Source organism: Artemia sp. Qi Xiang Cuo, chromosome 5 (assembly GCF_049724085.1).
Source record: "Artemia sp. Qi Xiang Cuo chromosome 5, ASM4972408v1, whole genome shotgun sequence".
Lineage (NCBI taxonomy): Eukaryota > Metazoa > Arthropoda > Branchiopoda > Anostraca > Artemiidae > Artemia > Artemia sp. Qi Xiang Cuo.
Window position 1 is genome coordinate 41,137,346 of NC_142798.1, and position 17,248 is coordinate 41,154,593.

Genomic DNA, 17,248 nt, shown 5'->3' on the forward strand with positions numbered 1-17,248 from the left:
GGGCATAGCTTACAACCCTTGCCCTGAGGGCTGTGGGGGTTTGTCATCCTCAATGACCTAAATTCCAGAACTTTCAACTACGTTGAACAAAATGGCTATCTCAAGATTTTGATTGGATGTGTTTTGGGAAATGGTGGGCGTAAGAGGGGGGTTAGTTGCCCTCCAATCACTTTCGACTAATTTCCAAACAAATGAGCCCTTTTCCAAGTTTCTACGACAGCTCCTTGGATACGAAGTGCCCTGGTCTAAGACCAACCAAAAAAAAATAAAAAAATAATACATTGTGCCAACAATGTTCTTTACTTAGACACTGCTATTGCGCTGCCTATGATTAAGACCGAGAGAACCCGAAAGCCATCCCACCACAAATGACTTAATCCACACTGACCTAACACACTTTTAGCAGGAGATGGTTACAACTTTCCTGAACCACACTTCAACATTTCCAAATAAGCCATCACCCACACCTCAGGTACCTCTGAAATTTTTTCTCAAAACCTAACCATATCAGTTAGCGTACAACTGCTTAAAGAAAACAAACCTAAAGCACCTCTTAACTACAAAACTATTTGTATACTTACTTATCCCTAACTACCTGTTAAAATATTCTAGTTGCACTATTCTAACCTATCCCCCTTTGCATACCCCCAAATCCCAGATCCATAGTGCATAACATTTAGAATTTTAGCCCTAAAACTTCTTCAACTAGGCCTATTTGAATTTTTTATTATCCCTAAGCTGACTTCTTAATACCATATTACAGTTTATCTTACCTTATTCAATCCCACTTTCTATGCGGCTACTAAATGAATTTCCTTTTGCCTTAAACTTTACTCCCAAATAGGACAATTCTAAGTTAAAACTAAACTAAGCATCCTCTCAAGTCTACCACATTTGCGGAATACTAACACTATAGTTTGATGCACATCAAGTTCTAACTTTTTCCAATCAAAATGATCCCCTAAAATATCAAATAATTTCCGAAGGTTCCCATGTGAAACTGCAACCAAAACTATATCATCTGCAAAGAACATCATGCAAAGGGATACAATATCTAAACTCACCATTGGCACCTTCTTGTCTTTCACAAACACCAGCACTAAATTCATAAACAGGGCGAACAATTTTGGAGACAATGTGCAACCCTGTTTAACCCCTTTATATCCTCAAACCATATTGAAACCTCCCTACCAACTCTCACAACCAGCCTAGTAAACCTATACACTTCAACTTAAACCAACACAAATTGGATCTTCAACAAACTTCCCATTAATAAAAGCCCACGAACGCTCATTAGCAGCTCCTTTAATATCTATAAGTGATGTGTATTGCTTACCTTTTTTAGTACTAGCATAATTATTTAGTCTGAAAACTAAATATATGATCTGCTGCCTCAAAACCCAACTGAACCTTATCCAAAATACCCTTTTTTCAATCTACCTCCTTAATCAAAAGTATAACGCCATGCAAAATACCTTAGGTAAACTATTCCCTAAACAAATTCCTCTATTATTGATATAAAGACATTTGAGCAAAATGGAGTTGATTTGAGTTGTCAAATAGGGTTGGGTTGCGTGGGTTAAAGTTGCACGAGGGTTGAATTACATGGCGGTTGGGTTGAACAGGGTTGCATTGCATGGGGGTTGACTTAAACATGAATTTAGTTAAACTAGTTCAGTTGCGCAGGAACCAGCATCTATATAAGTTCTAAATTCGACACTTTTGTCTTTTCTGGCTAAATAAAAAACAGAAGTACAACAATCTTTTGCTTTTCTCAAGGTACTATATTTTTAACAACTGTTTGTCTAATCATGTATTGAATTATAGTTTTATCTAACGGTTTGTACTATTTTATCTACAAAACAAGTACATCCACTAATATAAATTTTAGAACTTACTGTGCACACACAAATTTTTTGATAGTTTTTGCGTTTTTACTAGTTCTCGAGTCACCTAATATAAATTGCTAACATAAATTATCGTGCTGCTAATTATTACGACTCTCGAGATACAGCAGCTTCTAGGACTCTCCTTGAACAGAAGTTTACGTTATTTTCTTTTTCTTCTTATGTAAACATATCCAAAACTGACGAAATACATATTGTGAAAACTAGCCTAGTACTATTGAGATTATAGGTTACAGCAAAACCTGGTTTATTGACATACAACCTTTTCAATAAGCATAGCAGTATTATTAAGATTCGGTGAAGGCAATTCCTTTTAAATATGCAATAATTGTAAAAAAAGAAAGAAAAAAAGTTGTGCAAATAGGGTAAAGGTGACCGCCATAAAAATAGGAATGGGGGAAAATGTTTCAGAAGGGTTTTGCAGCTCTGGATCCAGAAAATATATGAACAGGCTCTTTAAGCAACCCTATTTATCTTACATTGCACATTATAATGGCAAAAACAGAACTTTGCCAATAGTACAGATACACTCTTGCCTTACGCAAATAAGGGTATACCAAAAAACCCAGTCATCTACAAAGCCAAGAGAAAGAAACTAATGTTTTCATCAAAAATTAAACTCCAATGCAAAGCAAAGAAATGAATCAAAAAACTTACTTCTTCCTTCCATGATGGCTTGACAACATATTCCTTTTACAGCTAATTCAGTTCACTAATAAAAATTAATGGCGGCAACTTCCTCTTAAAAACATGTTCCAATTTGAAAAAATAAAACAGATTTAGTGGCTAAACAAACGAAAAAATGTCACATACAACTCAGAATCCTAGAGCACACTTTGTTAACAAGTACAGGTACTTCAAATGTATCTGCGGCAATACTCTGTACAAGGCCAAGAGGGAATGGACACACACTTTATGCCTTGAGACTGTGCACAACTTGAGCTTGTTCAGCACAACAGAGATCACAACAAGCCTTCTGGATCCGATCACAAAGGCCAATTCTGAGTCACTCATTATTGTTCATTATTTTTGCAAATCTATATTAGCTGGGTTTCCAATGATCAAGGAAGACGAATTACTTGGAAATAGGAGTATTGCTCAAGTCAAATAAGTGAAAACACATAAAGAACAAAAGGAGGGATCCAGGAATGTATCGAACTATCCATACATTGCTTCAAGTTGGTCTGAAAAAAAAATCCATAAATATTCAGTTACTCGTGCGAATCTAAATCTTTATTTCATATTTGAAAAAAAAAAGTAAACAGGAAAATGGACGAAAAAACTAAGCTAAAAAGAACAGGCCTCAGCTCTATATAAAATAAATCATTGCTGACGCAAAGTCGATTCAGCCGAAATGGGACAAGTTATTTTTTTATGTAGTTTTAAGTCAGAAGAAAAAGTTTCCAAATAAGATTGAACCCATGAAGGAAGAGCTATACCCTCCTAGAAATATATAATTATTCTACAGGACATAAGACGAAAAAAAAATATTTACACAAGCAGTCAAAACTCAGTCTATATCCATGAAGCTCAAAACCTAAAAAAAAAAATGCATAACAGATAAAACATTAAAATAATTTTAACCTACAAAATAAATCCTAAACTGTGCGACCGATCATGTTTTTGTTGTACTTCGGATTGTCTTTGCTCATTTCACAAACTTTCCTGCCCAGTCAATTCTTAACTCACAGTCCTTTGATTGGCTATTACATAAGCGCTAGCTGCAAAAATGAAATAAGTTCGCTTTAAGAGAGGTAGCACTAGCGAGGAAAGAGGAACAACTTCTTTGCGTGCATTAACATTTGAACATCAACCTCTGCAAACTGTGACACTAAGCTAAGTCTAGTCTCAAGTGAGTATTTTCACCTTTACTAATATTAATGATAATCAAGATGCACAGCTTAAAATCTTTCAGATTTACTCCAGTATTTGCAATGGTAAATATACAATCCTTGTATGTGTATACACATACTTGTGCACAGAGAGGATACCCCCCCCCCTAAAATTACATCACATAACTAAAAAGCACATTCCATCGTACAATCTATCAAATTTTAAGAGAATATTAAAAATTTTTCCAAGAGAACAGTATGTTTTTGGAAACAGATACGACGATAAATCATTTTAGTTTTTTCGCGTTAAGTGCAGACACTTATGAAACACGAACTTCGAAGCACTGGATACTGTCAACAAAAGAAACAGGACATACCAAAAGCTGCTTAACTTTGAAAGTACTTTTCTAAATGCCCTTCGGTAGACTAGTCATGTTGTTTAAATTGTGTTTTTCATGGTGTTTTTCTTTTTCTTCTTTTATTTCTATTCCATCAGTTATGTGGCCCTGTGCATTATGATGGGCAAAAAAATTATACAATACAAACATACTATGATGCACAAGCGCGATCAGAACAAAATAAAGGAAAAAAAAATGACTGGGCTGGTTCAGCAAAGCCAATCAATAAAACTGTATCGTCTACCTATTTCCGCCCTTGAAGGGACTACTCATGGTCCCCGAACGGAGCACCGACCGAGAAAATGATACATGGAGAGCTTCAGCAAAGATTACTATGAACAATTATCTCGAACTGCATCGACAAAATTAATGCCAAACCCTAGCCCGCAAGCCAACAAAAGAATGGTCCCAAAACGTCCCGCGAGGATGTTCAGGACTTACGTTATAGGCTAACACAATTCGCCCGTTCATTGAGACTAGCGAAAGAGCCCACCGGACGGCCATATTCGAAAATAAAAAACGTAGTTCATACTCTTTAGTGAACATTGGAGAAAAACTGTCCTCCCCTCTAACATAAAATTTTTTACCTGCATTCCCCCCCCCTCCCCCCATCCTAAAGCTTCAAATTCTATTCCCCGGCCACGAAACGATTGTTTACTTTCTTAAAGAAAGCAAGCAAAGTATAGTAGGTAACAAAATTAGAATTTCTGAAATTGGGATTTTCAAGGCAGTGCACAAAACCGCCAAAGCCAAAACACCATGCCCTTAAAAATTGGGAGTATCTCAAACTATTACACAAATAGGTTAGTAAGTGATAAAAATCTCACTAGTGAGTAATTATCCACTGGTTGAAGTTTCAGGTTAGGTATATGAAACAGTTCGTGGTAACAAACTGTAAGTAAAGAGTAACCCAGCTCTAAAAAACTAAGTTTTTTAGAGTTTTGGTAACCAAAACTCTAAAAAACTGAGTTTTAGTATCAGTAGATACATCAAAAGAATGAGCTTATTATGTTAATTCCGAACATATATGAATCATTTTTGAAATAGGGGGGAAACATACCCTAAAATTCAGGGAACCTTAATGAAAATCTTGCCATCATTTTCAGTGTACCAGAAAATTCAACTGTAGAAGTTTCAAGCTGCTATATACAAAAATATAGAATTTTGCTATTTTTGCCAGAAGACAGATCATGGATGCGTTTTTTTTTTCAGGGGTGATCGTATTGAAATAATGGTCCTAGAAGATCCGGAGTGGGTGCATTCGAAAGGAAATTAAAAGTTCTAGTGCCCTTTTTAAGTGACCAAAAAATTTGGACGGCAACTGACCCCCCTCACATGTCCATTTTTCCCCCAAAGTTATATGATCAAAATTTTGAGATTTTACGGGGAAGTGAGATTTTCAGCGATGATAGAATTGTCTGGAGGGAATTTGACGAGGGAGGGGGTGTGCACTTTAGGTTGGATGAAATTTCCACGGAAGAGTTTTTCGTGAGGGGGTGAAGGTATATTTCATGGAGGGTGGGCCAGATTTGCCAGCACTATTTGAAAAACGATCAGAAATTAAATAAAAAGTTTTTTTTAACTGAAAGTAAGGAGCAACATTAAAACTCCATACGGAAAGAAATTATTCCTTACCGGTATACGAAAGGTTGCCCCCTCCTCAATTACTTGCTCTTTACGCCAAGTTTGACTGTTTGTCCTAATTTTTTTAAGAACAGCTACTGAAACACGGTGGCCGTTTAATTAGAATAGGAAGTTTTTTCTTTTAAAGTGCTAACAGCTTTTTTTTTTTAAAAAACAAGTTTTTTTAATTGAAAGTAAGGAGCGACATTAAAACTTAAAACGAACAGAAATTATTCCGTATATAAAAGGGGATATCCCCTCTTCAACCCCTCGCCTTTTACGCACAAGTTTGACTCTTTTTCACAACTCTACTTTCTAAGACAATACAAAACTCTAGCATAAAAAGCAAGGCACTGAATAGGGGACAGCCCCTTTTATATACGGAATAATATCTGTTCGTTTTAAGTTTTAATGTCGCTCCTTACTTTCATTAAAAAACTTGTTTTTTTTATTGAATAGGAGGCTGAGGAGACTTACAATAATTGTCTTCAATAGATGATATAATGAAAATGCACTCTGTTTTACGTCAATACTTGATATGCTGCTACTTTTGGTAGTAAGCCCCCCCCCCCCCACCCCCTGAAGTGGTTTAAGCCTCTTTTACGAAAATTTAGTTATTTTTGTTTAAGGACAATTGGTATTACTTCTTAAATTCCCATTAAAAAAAAGTACGAGCGAGGTTACAAGTCACTTTCATAGGGATGGCAAGAATCATCTTGAAAATTTGCTCAGAGGGAGAATAACACGGGATAAAGGTTTTGCTAAAAAAAAAAAGCCAAAGAATAACAGCTCAAAAACTGAAAATACCTGCTACATCATTGAATTGTTCTTCACGTAAAATCCGAAGGAGTTGCTCTAGATTGTAATCTTTGGGTTGAATGCCTTTCCATTCTTCCATCAAATAAATGATGGCCAAATCCACACTTTCCATTCTCATATTTATTTTCATGTGTATGGAATTTACTTGCGTTGATAAACCCAAACGATGAGCTAATGCACACCAGTTCCGTACCACCCGAGAATTACGACGCAGTACAGTCAACATCTCGTACGTTATCTCTGAAAAAAAAAAACAAATTTTTTTTTTATTAAATTTAACTATATCTGCATACTGCAATTATATTTACAATAAGCAAAGATTGCAAAAAAAGTCAAGGATACAATGTCAGCCTTATCTTTCACATTATCTCTAAAAAAAAACAACAAATTTTGCATTAAATCTAACTATATTTACATACTGCAATTATACTTACAATAAGCAAAGTCAAGGATACAATGTCAGCCTTATCTTTCAAACTTTGACTTTTAAATGATCTTGGAATAATACCACGGAATAAGATAAGTAAATTGTAAGATAAGTCTAGGAATATCAATTATCAAGCTGACTAAACAAATCCAATGTAAAAAACTATCCTCATTACTTAAATAAAGAACAATCACAGTTTTTTCCACAGAAAAAAATCTTTTAGTTGTATAAAGGAGCAAAGAACAAACAGAATCTCAAACCTTTGCTTTGACTCTGAGGTTGTTCTACAATATGTTGCTGTGCAGCAGGTCGTCTGTTCATTGGAACACTGTCTTGCACATCAATACCTCTCTCCTCATCAATAAATACTGGTTGCTGTACAGAGTCACTGGTTATCCTTTTAGGATTACTTCCTCGTGAAGCAAAGAATGATTCCACTTCGTCATCAGAAACTTCTATGCTTTTAATTGTTTCTGCAAGCCAATCATGATCCTCGTCAAGGATTTTTATAAACTTCCTAAAGCCAAAATATACAATTCAAAATATTATTTTACAATATGAACCATTATTATGAACCATTAAAACTGAGATAGGTTGTTTTTTTTCATTTCTTTTTTTTAAACCAGAGACATAAAAACTAAATATGTTCTATATAATTTCATGTGACATATACAACCCCAAAAAAGCACAAACATAAGTAGAAAGAGGCTCCAAGAGGAGGGTATATGAAGTGGGTTGTTTTGGGGTAGGGGGAAACTTCAAATGTAAAGGCATCCAAGGCATCTTCCCTATAAGTTTTGATCAGATTCGCTCTATTACATTCACACAGATTTGTTGATTAAAAAAAAAAAAAAAAAAAAAAAAAATCCTAGCCTTCAAGACTAGGAATTTCTCAAGAAAAAACAAAAACATGAAATTTCTATGAAGCTTTTCATCCAAAACGAAAAAAAGTAAGATAAAGGTACCTAATTTAAAAACAATATCCTATGCATAAGAATGAAAGTCAGAAGTGAAGATACTAATGAATGAAATGAATCAAAGGAAAGATAGTTTTGAAAATACATTCCTTTTAACTTATAAAACAAAATTAGAATGTATGATTAGCATTTTGTATTTGTTTTGTTTTCTTCTTTTTATAATTATGACAGACAAAAAAAGAGATCTCCAAATGCAATAATAAATAAAAATGTCTTTTCTGCAATACAACAAAATTTGAATCTTTCACATTAAAATAATGGAGTCATTACAAAAGCACCCTTGAACGGTTATAACCAGCCCAAACTTTCAATTTCTAGTCATAATAAGTGCCACTTTACCAGGGAGTAGGAAAGAAAAACAAAAAACTTTTCAGTACATTTGGAAATGAAATTGTTTTTTTTATGTTATTGTTTTATTTAATTTTTTTAGTCTCTGGTAAATCTTTTAGGATACAATATTGAATCTTTCATGCTTTATTTGAATGATTCATTATTTATTCTAATAAATATCACTGATAAAAATTCAAGCTGAGACCACATCTACCTCTCTTGTAAAAAAAATAATAGCCATAGCATTACATCATATCATTACTTGCTATCTGGCATTTGTTTTCTTTTAAGGATGGATCCTCTAAGTAGACAAAGCTAAAGAAAGGCATTAAAAAAAGTATTTTTTTAAAACATAGTTTTTAGTTCAGTTTCATCTGTTTTACTGAATACTAAAGTGTCTGCAATTAATGTTTTAATTTTTGTTAGGTATCAGTTATCTATACTTTCTATACACTTGTTTGTCCTTTCAAAATAGTAAACTAAATTGTCCTATGTTTTAAACCAGTCTAAAACTCTAGAACAAAGCTACCATATGGAGCCATTATCTGATTTTTTTTTGTATGACTCTGATAAGGTAATCAGCATCTAAAAAACAATAACTTACTGGATGGATCCCAAATTCACAATTACAAAGTTGCAATTATCTCATAAAAGTATTTGAACTAGCCAGAGCTGTTCCTAGGGTTGGCAGTTCCAAGAGAAAAATTAATTACAGAGCTCACCCTCCTCCCAACTCAAATATAAGCAAGAAAAGCCAAATCAAAGTGAAAAATTTGATCAAAGTTGGCAAATTTCAAACCAAACCCCCTAGACATGGCTCCTGGGCATCTGCCATGGTTACCCCCCCCCCTCCCCACCTGTTTGAATGGCTCTGGAACCAGCTAACATTACCTACTTTTGAAAATCTTTTCACTTATAATAAAGACAATTGTGATGATAATACAAAAGATGCCTATAATACAACTCATGAGTTTGTAACCAACTATGGGATATATTTACACAGTGTATGTAAATAATATAACAGTAAGTTCATGGCTCAGTGATTTTTGGCTACTGTATTCTTGGCATGTTCAAACAGCTAATCCCATTTAATCTGCTATCAGTGGTCCAGTGTATATTACCCTGGAATGCATATTTTTGCAAAAATTTTCTCAAAGTGCATTTGAAACCAACCTGAGACTTCAAAACCTACTTGTAACTCCTAAAAACATTTAATAATAATGTTGCACTACTAATTACCAATTAGTATATATGTATTGGAATAAATTAAATTTAAATTAGATTTTTTAAAATTTTGTGTTACAAAGGTGAAGCCAAGTTTTGTGTTCAAGAGAAATCTGACTCATTCGATGAAAAAATCGAATGTCGCTTATGTTTAACCTTGTTTAAATGTTCTCTAGAGCACTTGCATCTTGATCTGACTTTGTATAATGGTTGAAATAGGGAATGACCATACTGCATTATATTTATATACAGTGCTTTTACCATTCACCAAAAGGGAGGCTCATCACTCTTTATTATGTCATTGCTATTACAGTGACTGTAAGAGTCAGTTTTCACTAACACTCAAATTGTGGGGGGGGGGGGGAATATAGTCTTTGGACTATTATTAAGATATTATTATATTTCTTGTTAAGCCAAAAATTTAAAAAGACTGCCACTAAAGCTTACCGAAATGCCTGGGAACTTTTCTGGGAAAGAATCTCAATAAGTTTCTGAACTTGCTTTTCTCTACCCTTTGATGATAATACATCTCTGAAATCTTCTTCATCAATTATATCTTCAGCAAGCATTGAAGACAATACATATTTTGGCATTAAAGAATCTTTGATGCAAGGAGTACATTTCATTAGACGAATTCTGTCATATGCATTCATTTTCTTGTATATTGAACATAAATTCCTATAAAGTTTCCTGAAATTAGAAGAATATATAATAAATTCAGCTGATAGAGGGTGGAGGAGTAGTGAGAATAGGATTAAGAGGTTTTTAAAAGACCAGGAAACAACTGAATCAAATTTGAGGTGTCTAAAACAATTTCTTTGGGCAAAACAGTCTTACAATTAAAGAAAATTGACTAATCAAACTATCTCTGAAACTTGGTTGTAGACATTCCTAGTCATCTTGACTGCAACTAATTTAAACACTCTGCTTGGCATGTTTTTGCAACACAAAGACCTGCCAATAACAACTGGATCTAAAACTCATCAAAAATCATAAAAGACATTGATCAAGGCTTTCCTACGGATATGAAATTACTTTATCAATCAACTGATTCTTTGTAAGCCCCATACTTTCTGCTGTCTTCACTCAGCAGTGGACCATTGAGTGTTGGACTGGGCCCTAATAGAACACCTGAAACGCATGCTACAGAGCTGGCACAAATCTTAGTAAAAGGTGTAAATTGTACTATTCTTCTCTCCAGCCTGAACCAGATAAACTAGTCATAAAATACCTGACTCACAGTAGTTACTTGAATGTAAAAAAGGCTGGTTAGCATAAACAGAGCAAAGAAAAGTTTAACTATCCTATTGACACATGAAACTTCAAGTTTCATGCATATTTCGAGTTTCGAACTTAACTTCACTTCAAGTTTTGAGACAAGCATAGAAGAGCAATTAAAGCAATACACTAGTAAAACAAATTCCTTTGTCACTTTGTACAGACAAAAGTTGACATCAATTTCAAATTGCTGATGCATTCTAAGCTCCTGATAAAGTGTCTTGCCAGATTTGCTTGCTAAAAACAGAAATCTAGGCTTTCCTCAATACCAATAGCATTTACAAAAAGTTACAAAGAGAATGTCCTGTCCATTATCTGCAGAAACCCCAAACAACAAAATGCCTGTCCAAGCATGCAGCCTTGAGCTACCAACCCTTTGCATTTATTCTTAGTGAACAAGATACACCCCTTACAAGTATACAATGCACAGGTAAGAAATTTCTATGGTTAACTGGCAAAACTTGAGCAGGCCAACTTAAAGTTTAAAAAATCACTAAAATTATCTCAACAATTTTCTACACTTTAAGTGGGATTATGATAAATTGTTTCACCAGTTTTTACTGTTAAAATCACAAATATAGGTGTATACTCCAGATTAATGGAAATTATAAACATTTATATAAAGAAATGGTCATTCACTGTCTAACTTCAACTCTGCATCACTTGTAGAAACCCAAACAACAAAAGACCTACCCCAGGGTTCTTTTGCACTTTTTGACTAGGGTGCAGTACTACTTGTGCCCTTTTCTGTTAAATATAAATATATACCACACAAACATGCTGCACATGGCTGACATAGTTTTCTGGTTGACTTAGAAAACATTTTATTTGCCTTAATCCAAGTTAAAATAAACGTAATATATTCTCTATCCTCTAGAACAGCCCACCATTTAGGTTCATTCTGTTAAGTCATCAGAGTCTACCGTATTAGCATTGACTTAATAAAAAACCACCTGTCCCTCATACTACTACTACTGCTACTAACAACTCACCACAGCACCAAGCCACCTGAGCCCAACAGAGCTACGCATGCTCTCCCTCCATCCCAATCTATTCAAAGCCTCTATTTTTAAAACATCCTCCCAGGAAGTTCCCATTTCCCTTAAATCTTTCTTTATGACATCCTCCAACCCCAACTGCAGATGACCTGCTTTCTTTTTAGCCCTAGACAGTTGGCCAAAAAGCATAAATTTTGGCAGTTTGTCATAATTCATCCACAAAATGTGACCTAGCCATTTCAAACTTTCTCTCATTATAGTCCTTGAAAACAGGATTGAACCATAGTTTTTGTACAGCCTACTGCTTGAAATAAGGTCAGTAAGCTGGGTGCACAGAGCAATCTGTAGGCGATTTTTCTAGAAAACATCTAGTAAATCATCATCTACCTTTTGGAGCACCCACGCTTCAGAACAATACTTGACCAATGTTATCACTATAGCTTCCAATATTCTAATCTTGGTTCCCACGTGTTTTCCAACTATTCTTAACTTTTTTCAACTGTCAAAAACCTGAGCCTTGGCTATTCTACTTTTAACATCTTCCCTGTTCCCACTGCCTTAACTAATAATACTACCTAGGTAAGTGAAGCTGTCAACCTGATCAATCTTTTCATTACCCAGCATCACCTTTTCATCTTCACTTATTCCTATCCTTAGCCACTTAGTCTTCTTAACATTAATTTTCAAACCTATTCTAGCACACTGAACTTGCAAAACCTCTAAAAGTTCATTCATTTTGCTCTCACTTTCATCTAGGATGCTTAAATCATCAGCATAATCTCAGTCCAGGAAAGCTTTTCCTCCCCATTTGATTTGGTGTTCTCCCATTACCTTTCCTGTGCTCCATAAGACCAAGTCCATTAAAAATATCCATATAAAGTGGGATGGAACATAACCCCACTTAACTCATAATTTAATACAAAATCACCTGCTAACCTCATTTTCTACCTTAATCACAGCAGTGTTATTATCATACATAGCAATAATCACTTTAATGTATTGTCTGATACACCATACAAGGACAAGACTGTTGCTAAAGCTCTTCAATCAACAGTATTGATTGCTTGCTCATAATCTATAAAACTGAGGACTAAAGGAGTTTGATAACTCAGCCACTTCTCAATTATTAACCTAGGAGTGAATATTTAGTTAACACATCCTCTACCCTTTCTAAATCCACACTGTTCTTCTCTTATAACTTTGTCTACAGCATCTTTCAGTCTAAAAAGTATCATATTACTAAGTAATTTGCTACCTACAAAGACCAGGCTAATGCCTCAATAATTACTACTCACTCTTATCACCTTTCTCATACAGTGGTTTAATTTTCCTAAAATTGCTAAATACTTCCCCTTTTTCAAAAACCATATTCATAATCTTCAGTAACTTATTACGAATCTCAACCCACCATATTTAAGAAACTCATTTACCACAAAATCAACACCTGTGGCCTTATTATTTTTTAATCCTTTTAGTACTGTTGCTAATTCTTCCTCATAAAACATATCTTCCTTCACATCCAAGGTATCAAAAACTTAAGCCATGCTGGCCTGAGGACAGAATACTGTTGGACAGGATTTCTGCATTGACTATATGCTCCAAGGTTTTGGCTACAGCTGAAGTCAAGCTGACGGGTGCAATAATTTTCTGCCTTTGTCCCATCTCCTTTTTTTAAATATTGGGGTAATATGCGTGTTCTTCCAGTCTGCAGCTACTGTCTTTGATTCAAGGGACTTCTGAAATATTTGACAGAGTGGTGTACATAATATATTTGCCAATTCCTTCAAAGAAGCCTAGGTGAATGTTGTCTGGTCCTTTGTACTTAGTAGCACCTGAAGGCTTGAAGTCTTTTCTTGACAGATTCTGGGGGAATAATATTAGGTGGCATAGGGTTGGGTAGAACCAAAATTGTAGCAGGAGGGAGGGGGCTATCTGGCTCTTTACTTAGCAATTTCTTGCAGGTCAGCAGTTTCAGTCCCATCAGTTGTCTTCAAAGTCTTCACTGAACGTCTACTATGGTCTTTGCTAGATATGTAGTTCCAGAACCTCTTTGGATTTTTCTTACTATCTTCTGCAAGCTTGGACTTGAATTTAGAATAGATTTGTTTAATAAGATTGCAAAGTTTATTTCAAGCCTTTGTAAATTTATTATAATCATCATCTCTTCCCTTTTGAGCATACTTTCTCCAGTATTGGTTTTTCTGGTTTTGTTCCCTGGGTATCTGACAAGTCATACAAGGAAGTGTCTTGGACTTTGGTATGATTTTTGTTGATGTGTATATTACCTGAAGCTTAGTTAACTTCTCTTGAAAATTGACCCATGTAGCTGATCTACACTCCCTTGTAGCAGAGGTCCCCAGTCCATGTTGCTCAACCTTTCTCTGATTGTCGCATAGTTGGTGTAGGTCCTTTTTGTGTAGTCGTTTGTGATCTTGTGAAAGGCTAGATCAACTTCAATGATTATGTGATCACTTTTGCCAAGCAAGGGCTGGTAACTTATGTTCTGTAGCTGCTCTTTATTTCTAAGAAAGACAAGATCAATGATGGTTAGTTTATGGAACAATTGGTGTCTAGTTGGTTTTTCAACTATCTGGGATAGAGACAGGTTGTGGACGTCCTCAATAAACAGATTCAGACACCCCTTATTCAGCTGGGAAGAATAAATGGCAATCCATCTCTCCAAACCAGAGTTGGGAAATTAAAGTCACCAGCAACCATTATATTACCTTTGAAAATCATAACTGTGTTATAAAACATTTTAGCTATTGCTCTTTCAGTTTTAAGGTGAACTGGGGCAGATAGACTTCTGTACATACAGCCTACTCTAGTTAAAACCAAACTTTTCGTTATCATGAAGGTCAAACCCTGCTGCTTCAACATAATCTGAATCACAGGGCACACCAAACTTTCAGGCACTGTAGCATGCTTTGACAAGCACCAAAGTACCACACCTGCATCCTGGCAAATTCAGATTTCAGATGACAAAATAACCAGGGTCTTTAATAAGGGAATCATCCAACTTATTACCACTAGACTTTGGAGAGACTTCAGTCAGTAGAACCAGATCGTAATTTTTCAAGTAAACAGCTGATTTCAACTGATTTAGTTTGTTAGTAAGCTGGTCAACATTAGTGATAAGAACAGAAAAATCTGTACTTACTCTTTTTTGGTAATAATCTTGAAATCATGTATGGCAAGGTTTTGTTCACCAGCTGTGGTTTGTTCCTTTAACTGCTCAACAAGCTGTTTATACTTTTCACTGTCCTGCTTTGAGCAGTCATGGCAGAACTGGATATCCTCTTTTCTATCAAATGATTCTTTCAGGATTTGTTTCTTGAGTTGGAAAGAAGACACTGTAAATAAAAGTGGCAGGAGAGTGTTTGGCAATTTGCTTGTTCCAATCTGACATTTAGATGTCAGACATTACTAATAGGGCCACATGCAATCCTGTACTTGCTTGAAAGTATATTTCAGAAAACACTGAAACCATCATTTGATATTTCAATACCATAAGCAACAATGTTGTTCTTTTATTGTTTGCAATCTTTTTGGCATGAATAATTTGATGCACATCTGTCTCAAGTGACAGCTGGAGATTCACACTCAAAGCCCTCACCTTGTCCTGTACAATTTGCTTAATTTCAGCAGAACTGCACTTAGATGATAGGGCTGCCTCTACACTGTTGACATGGTCTCTTATAGCACTGAGCTCTGCTCTAAGCGCGCTTTCAGATTGCACAATTGTATTTGCCAGGCTTGTTTGCAAGCTGGACATAGTTTGGGAAATCACCTTTGTAATGTCCTTAATAGTGGCTGCAGGCTGGACAGGAGCTGGAAGTATAGGTACAGATACCTTACACTGAGGACAAGTCTACTTGAAGCCACTTTTATCTTCCATCTTGTTTAGAAGAATATACTCATTATTGCTCATGCTTAGGCAACTGCAACGCATCCATTTGTCACATTTTAGCATACAGTACTAGAATCTTCATCAAGGTCCAGGTTACATAACATGCATTTATCCACATTTTTCTTTGGATTTTCTCTCTGGTGTTCAGCACTCTGCAGTGGCATCATATTTTAATTTGATAAATCAGGCTTTTCTTAACAATTTGGTATACAATAATCTAGAATTCTAGCACTGGGTCCTTAAATAATTCAACTATCTTTGGAACTGAAGATTTACTTCACTTAATTAAATAGGTCAAATAATCCAATAATAATATAATCCCTTAATTCAAATGATAAATAGAGATCAGTATTATATGTCACTACAGTCCCACATATATGACAAACAAAGCATCATATAAACCACAAAAACTGGCAAAGAATAACAATAATAAAATAGCAGAAAGAAAAATCATTTGTTATTCATTAATTAAACTGGGAAATGTCATAACAAATCAAAAAGATGAACAATCCCTAAAGGGTAGCAGAGATTTCATAGTGATTTAACTGTTGAAGTGGTGATTAGCTGTCCAACTACAGGGCAACTTACCTTTATCTCAAAAGCAAAGAATATTCAGTAGGTATTAAAAATGTATGTTACTTAGCTAAATTCAAGGCAAAAACATCATCTAATATACTGTTTTATGCTCTTTTGAAAATTACTAATTACTTCCATTGCAATTGCTAGTCATCCCCCCAACCCCTAATAGACAAATTTATACCCAAAACTACATATGAACAGCAGACTGTATCTTAAATAGCATAACTCTGTACTTCTTATTAAATTAACAGCAAATGTTAAACAAGTAAAATGAGGACAAGCATTACATTATTGAAAATCTTGAGTAGGCAAGCCATTATAAAATTTAGCTATATATTTGTGTTAGGGAGGGCAATGGGGACTTGTGATATTTGCTAATTGCTGGCTAACAAAAAGATTTCCAGAAGCCAGAGCTAGCCAACTAGAGCCAAAAAATCACCCACTGATGTCAGCAATTATGGTCAGGGCACAATACCCCATCAAACTAGAACATGTTAAAACTAAAATAGCAACAGAACCACCATGAATATCAATCACTCAAGAGGCTAAACTAGAATTCTTCCCCCAAAAAAGGAACAAATCAAATCCAAAACTTCAAACATCTCTTAAAAAAGAAACATAATGGATATGCTCAACTATATGTTGATGGGTCTTAAAGTGAAGAGGGATGCAGAAATGGATGCTTTCTAAAAGAGCACAGCCTATGCATTATGGAAAAACACAAGGAATGGACCAGCGTACTAACAGCTGAAGTAGCTGCAATCAATTTGGGCTTAGAGGCCCTAATTAAACTGAAGCAGAGCAATAAACATATAGTAGTATTCTCTGACTCTAAATCTGCTCTCAATATCCTAACAAACCCTAACTTTGAACACTGGACATAGACCTCCATCTAATTAAAGACAACCTAAACAGCCATGGAAGATTAGACTATGTTATTAAATTT

At 35.1% G+C, this 17,248-nt stretch overlaps 1 protein-coding gene across 1 annotated transcript in view; it reads right to left on the minus strand.

Annotated features, from left to right (window-relative positions):
* The window catches only part of LOC148952145 (uncharacterized), a 104,329-nt gene that overhangs the window by 14,226 nt on the left and 72,855 nt on the right, over positions 1-17,248 (minus strand). Inside the window, exons 2-5 of the mRNA XM_089089590.1 lie at positions 9,985-10,227; positions 7,267-7,523; positions 6,568-6,819; positions 2,565-3,091 (exon numbers count right to left, since the gene is read on the minus strand). Coding sequence (XP_088945716.1) covers positions 3,066-3,091; positions 6,568-6,819; positions 7,267-7,523; positions 9,985-10,190 — 741 coding nt within the window. The 5' untranslated portion in view covers positions 10,191-10,227 and the 3' untranslated portion in view covers positions 2,565-3,065. The remainder of the gene's footprint in view (positions 1-2,564; positions 3,092-6,567; positions 6,820-7,266; positions 7,524-9,984; positions 10,228-17,248) is intronic.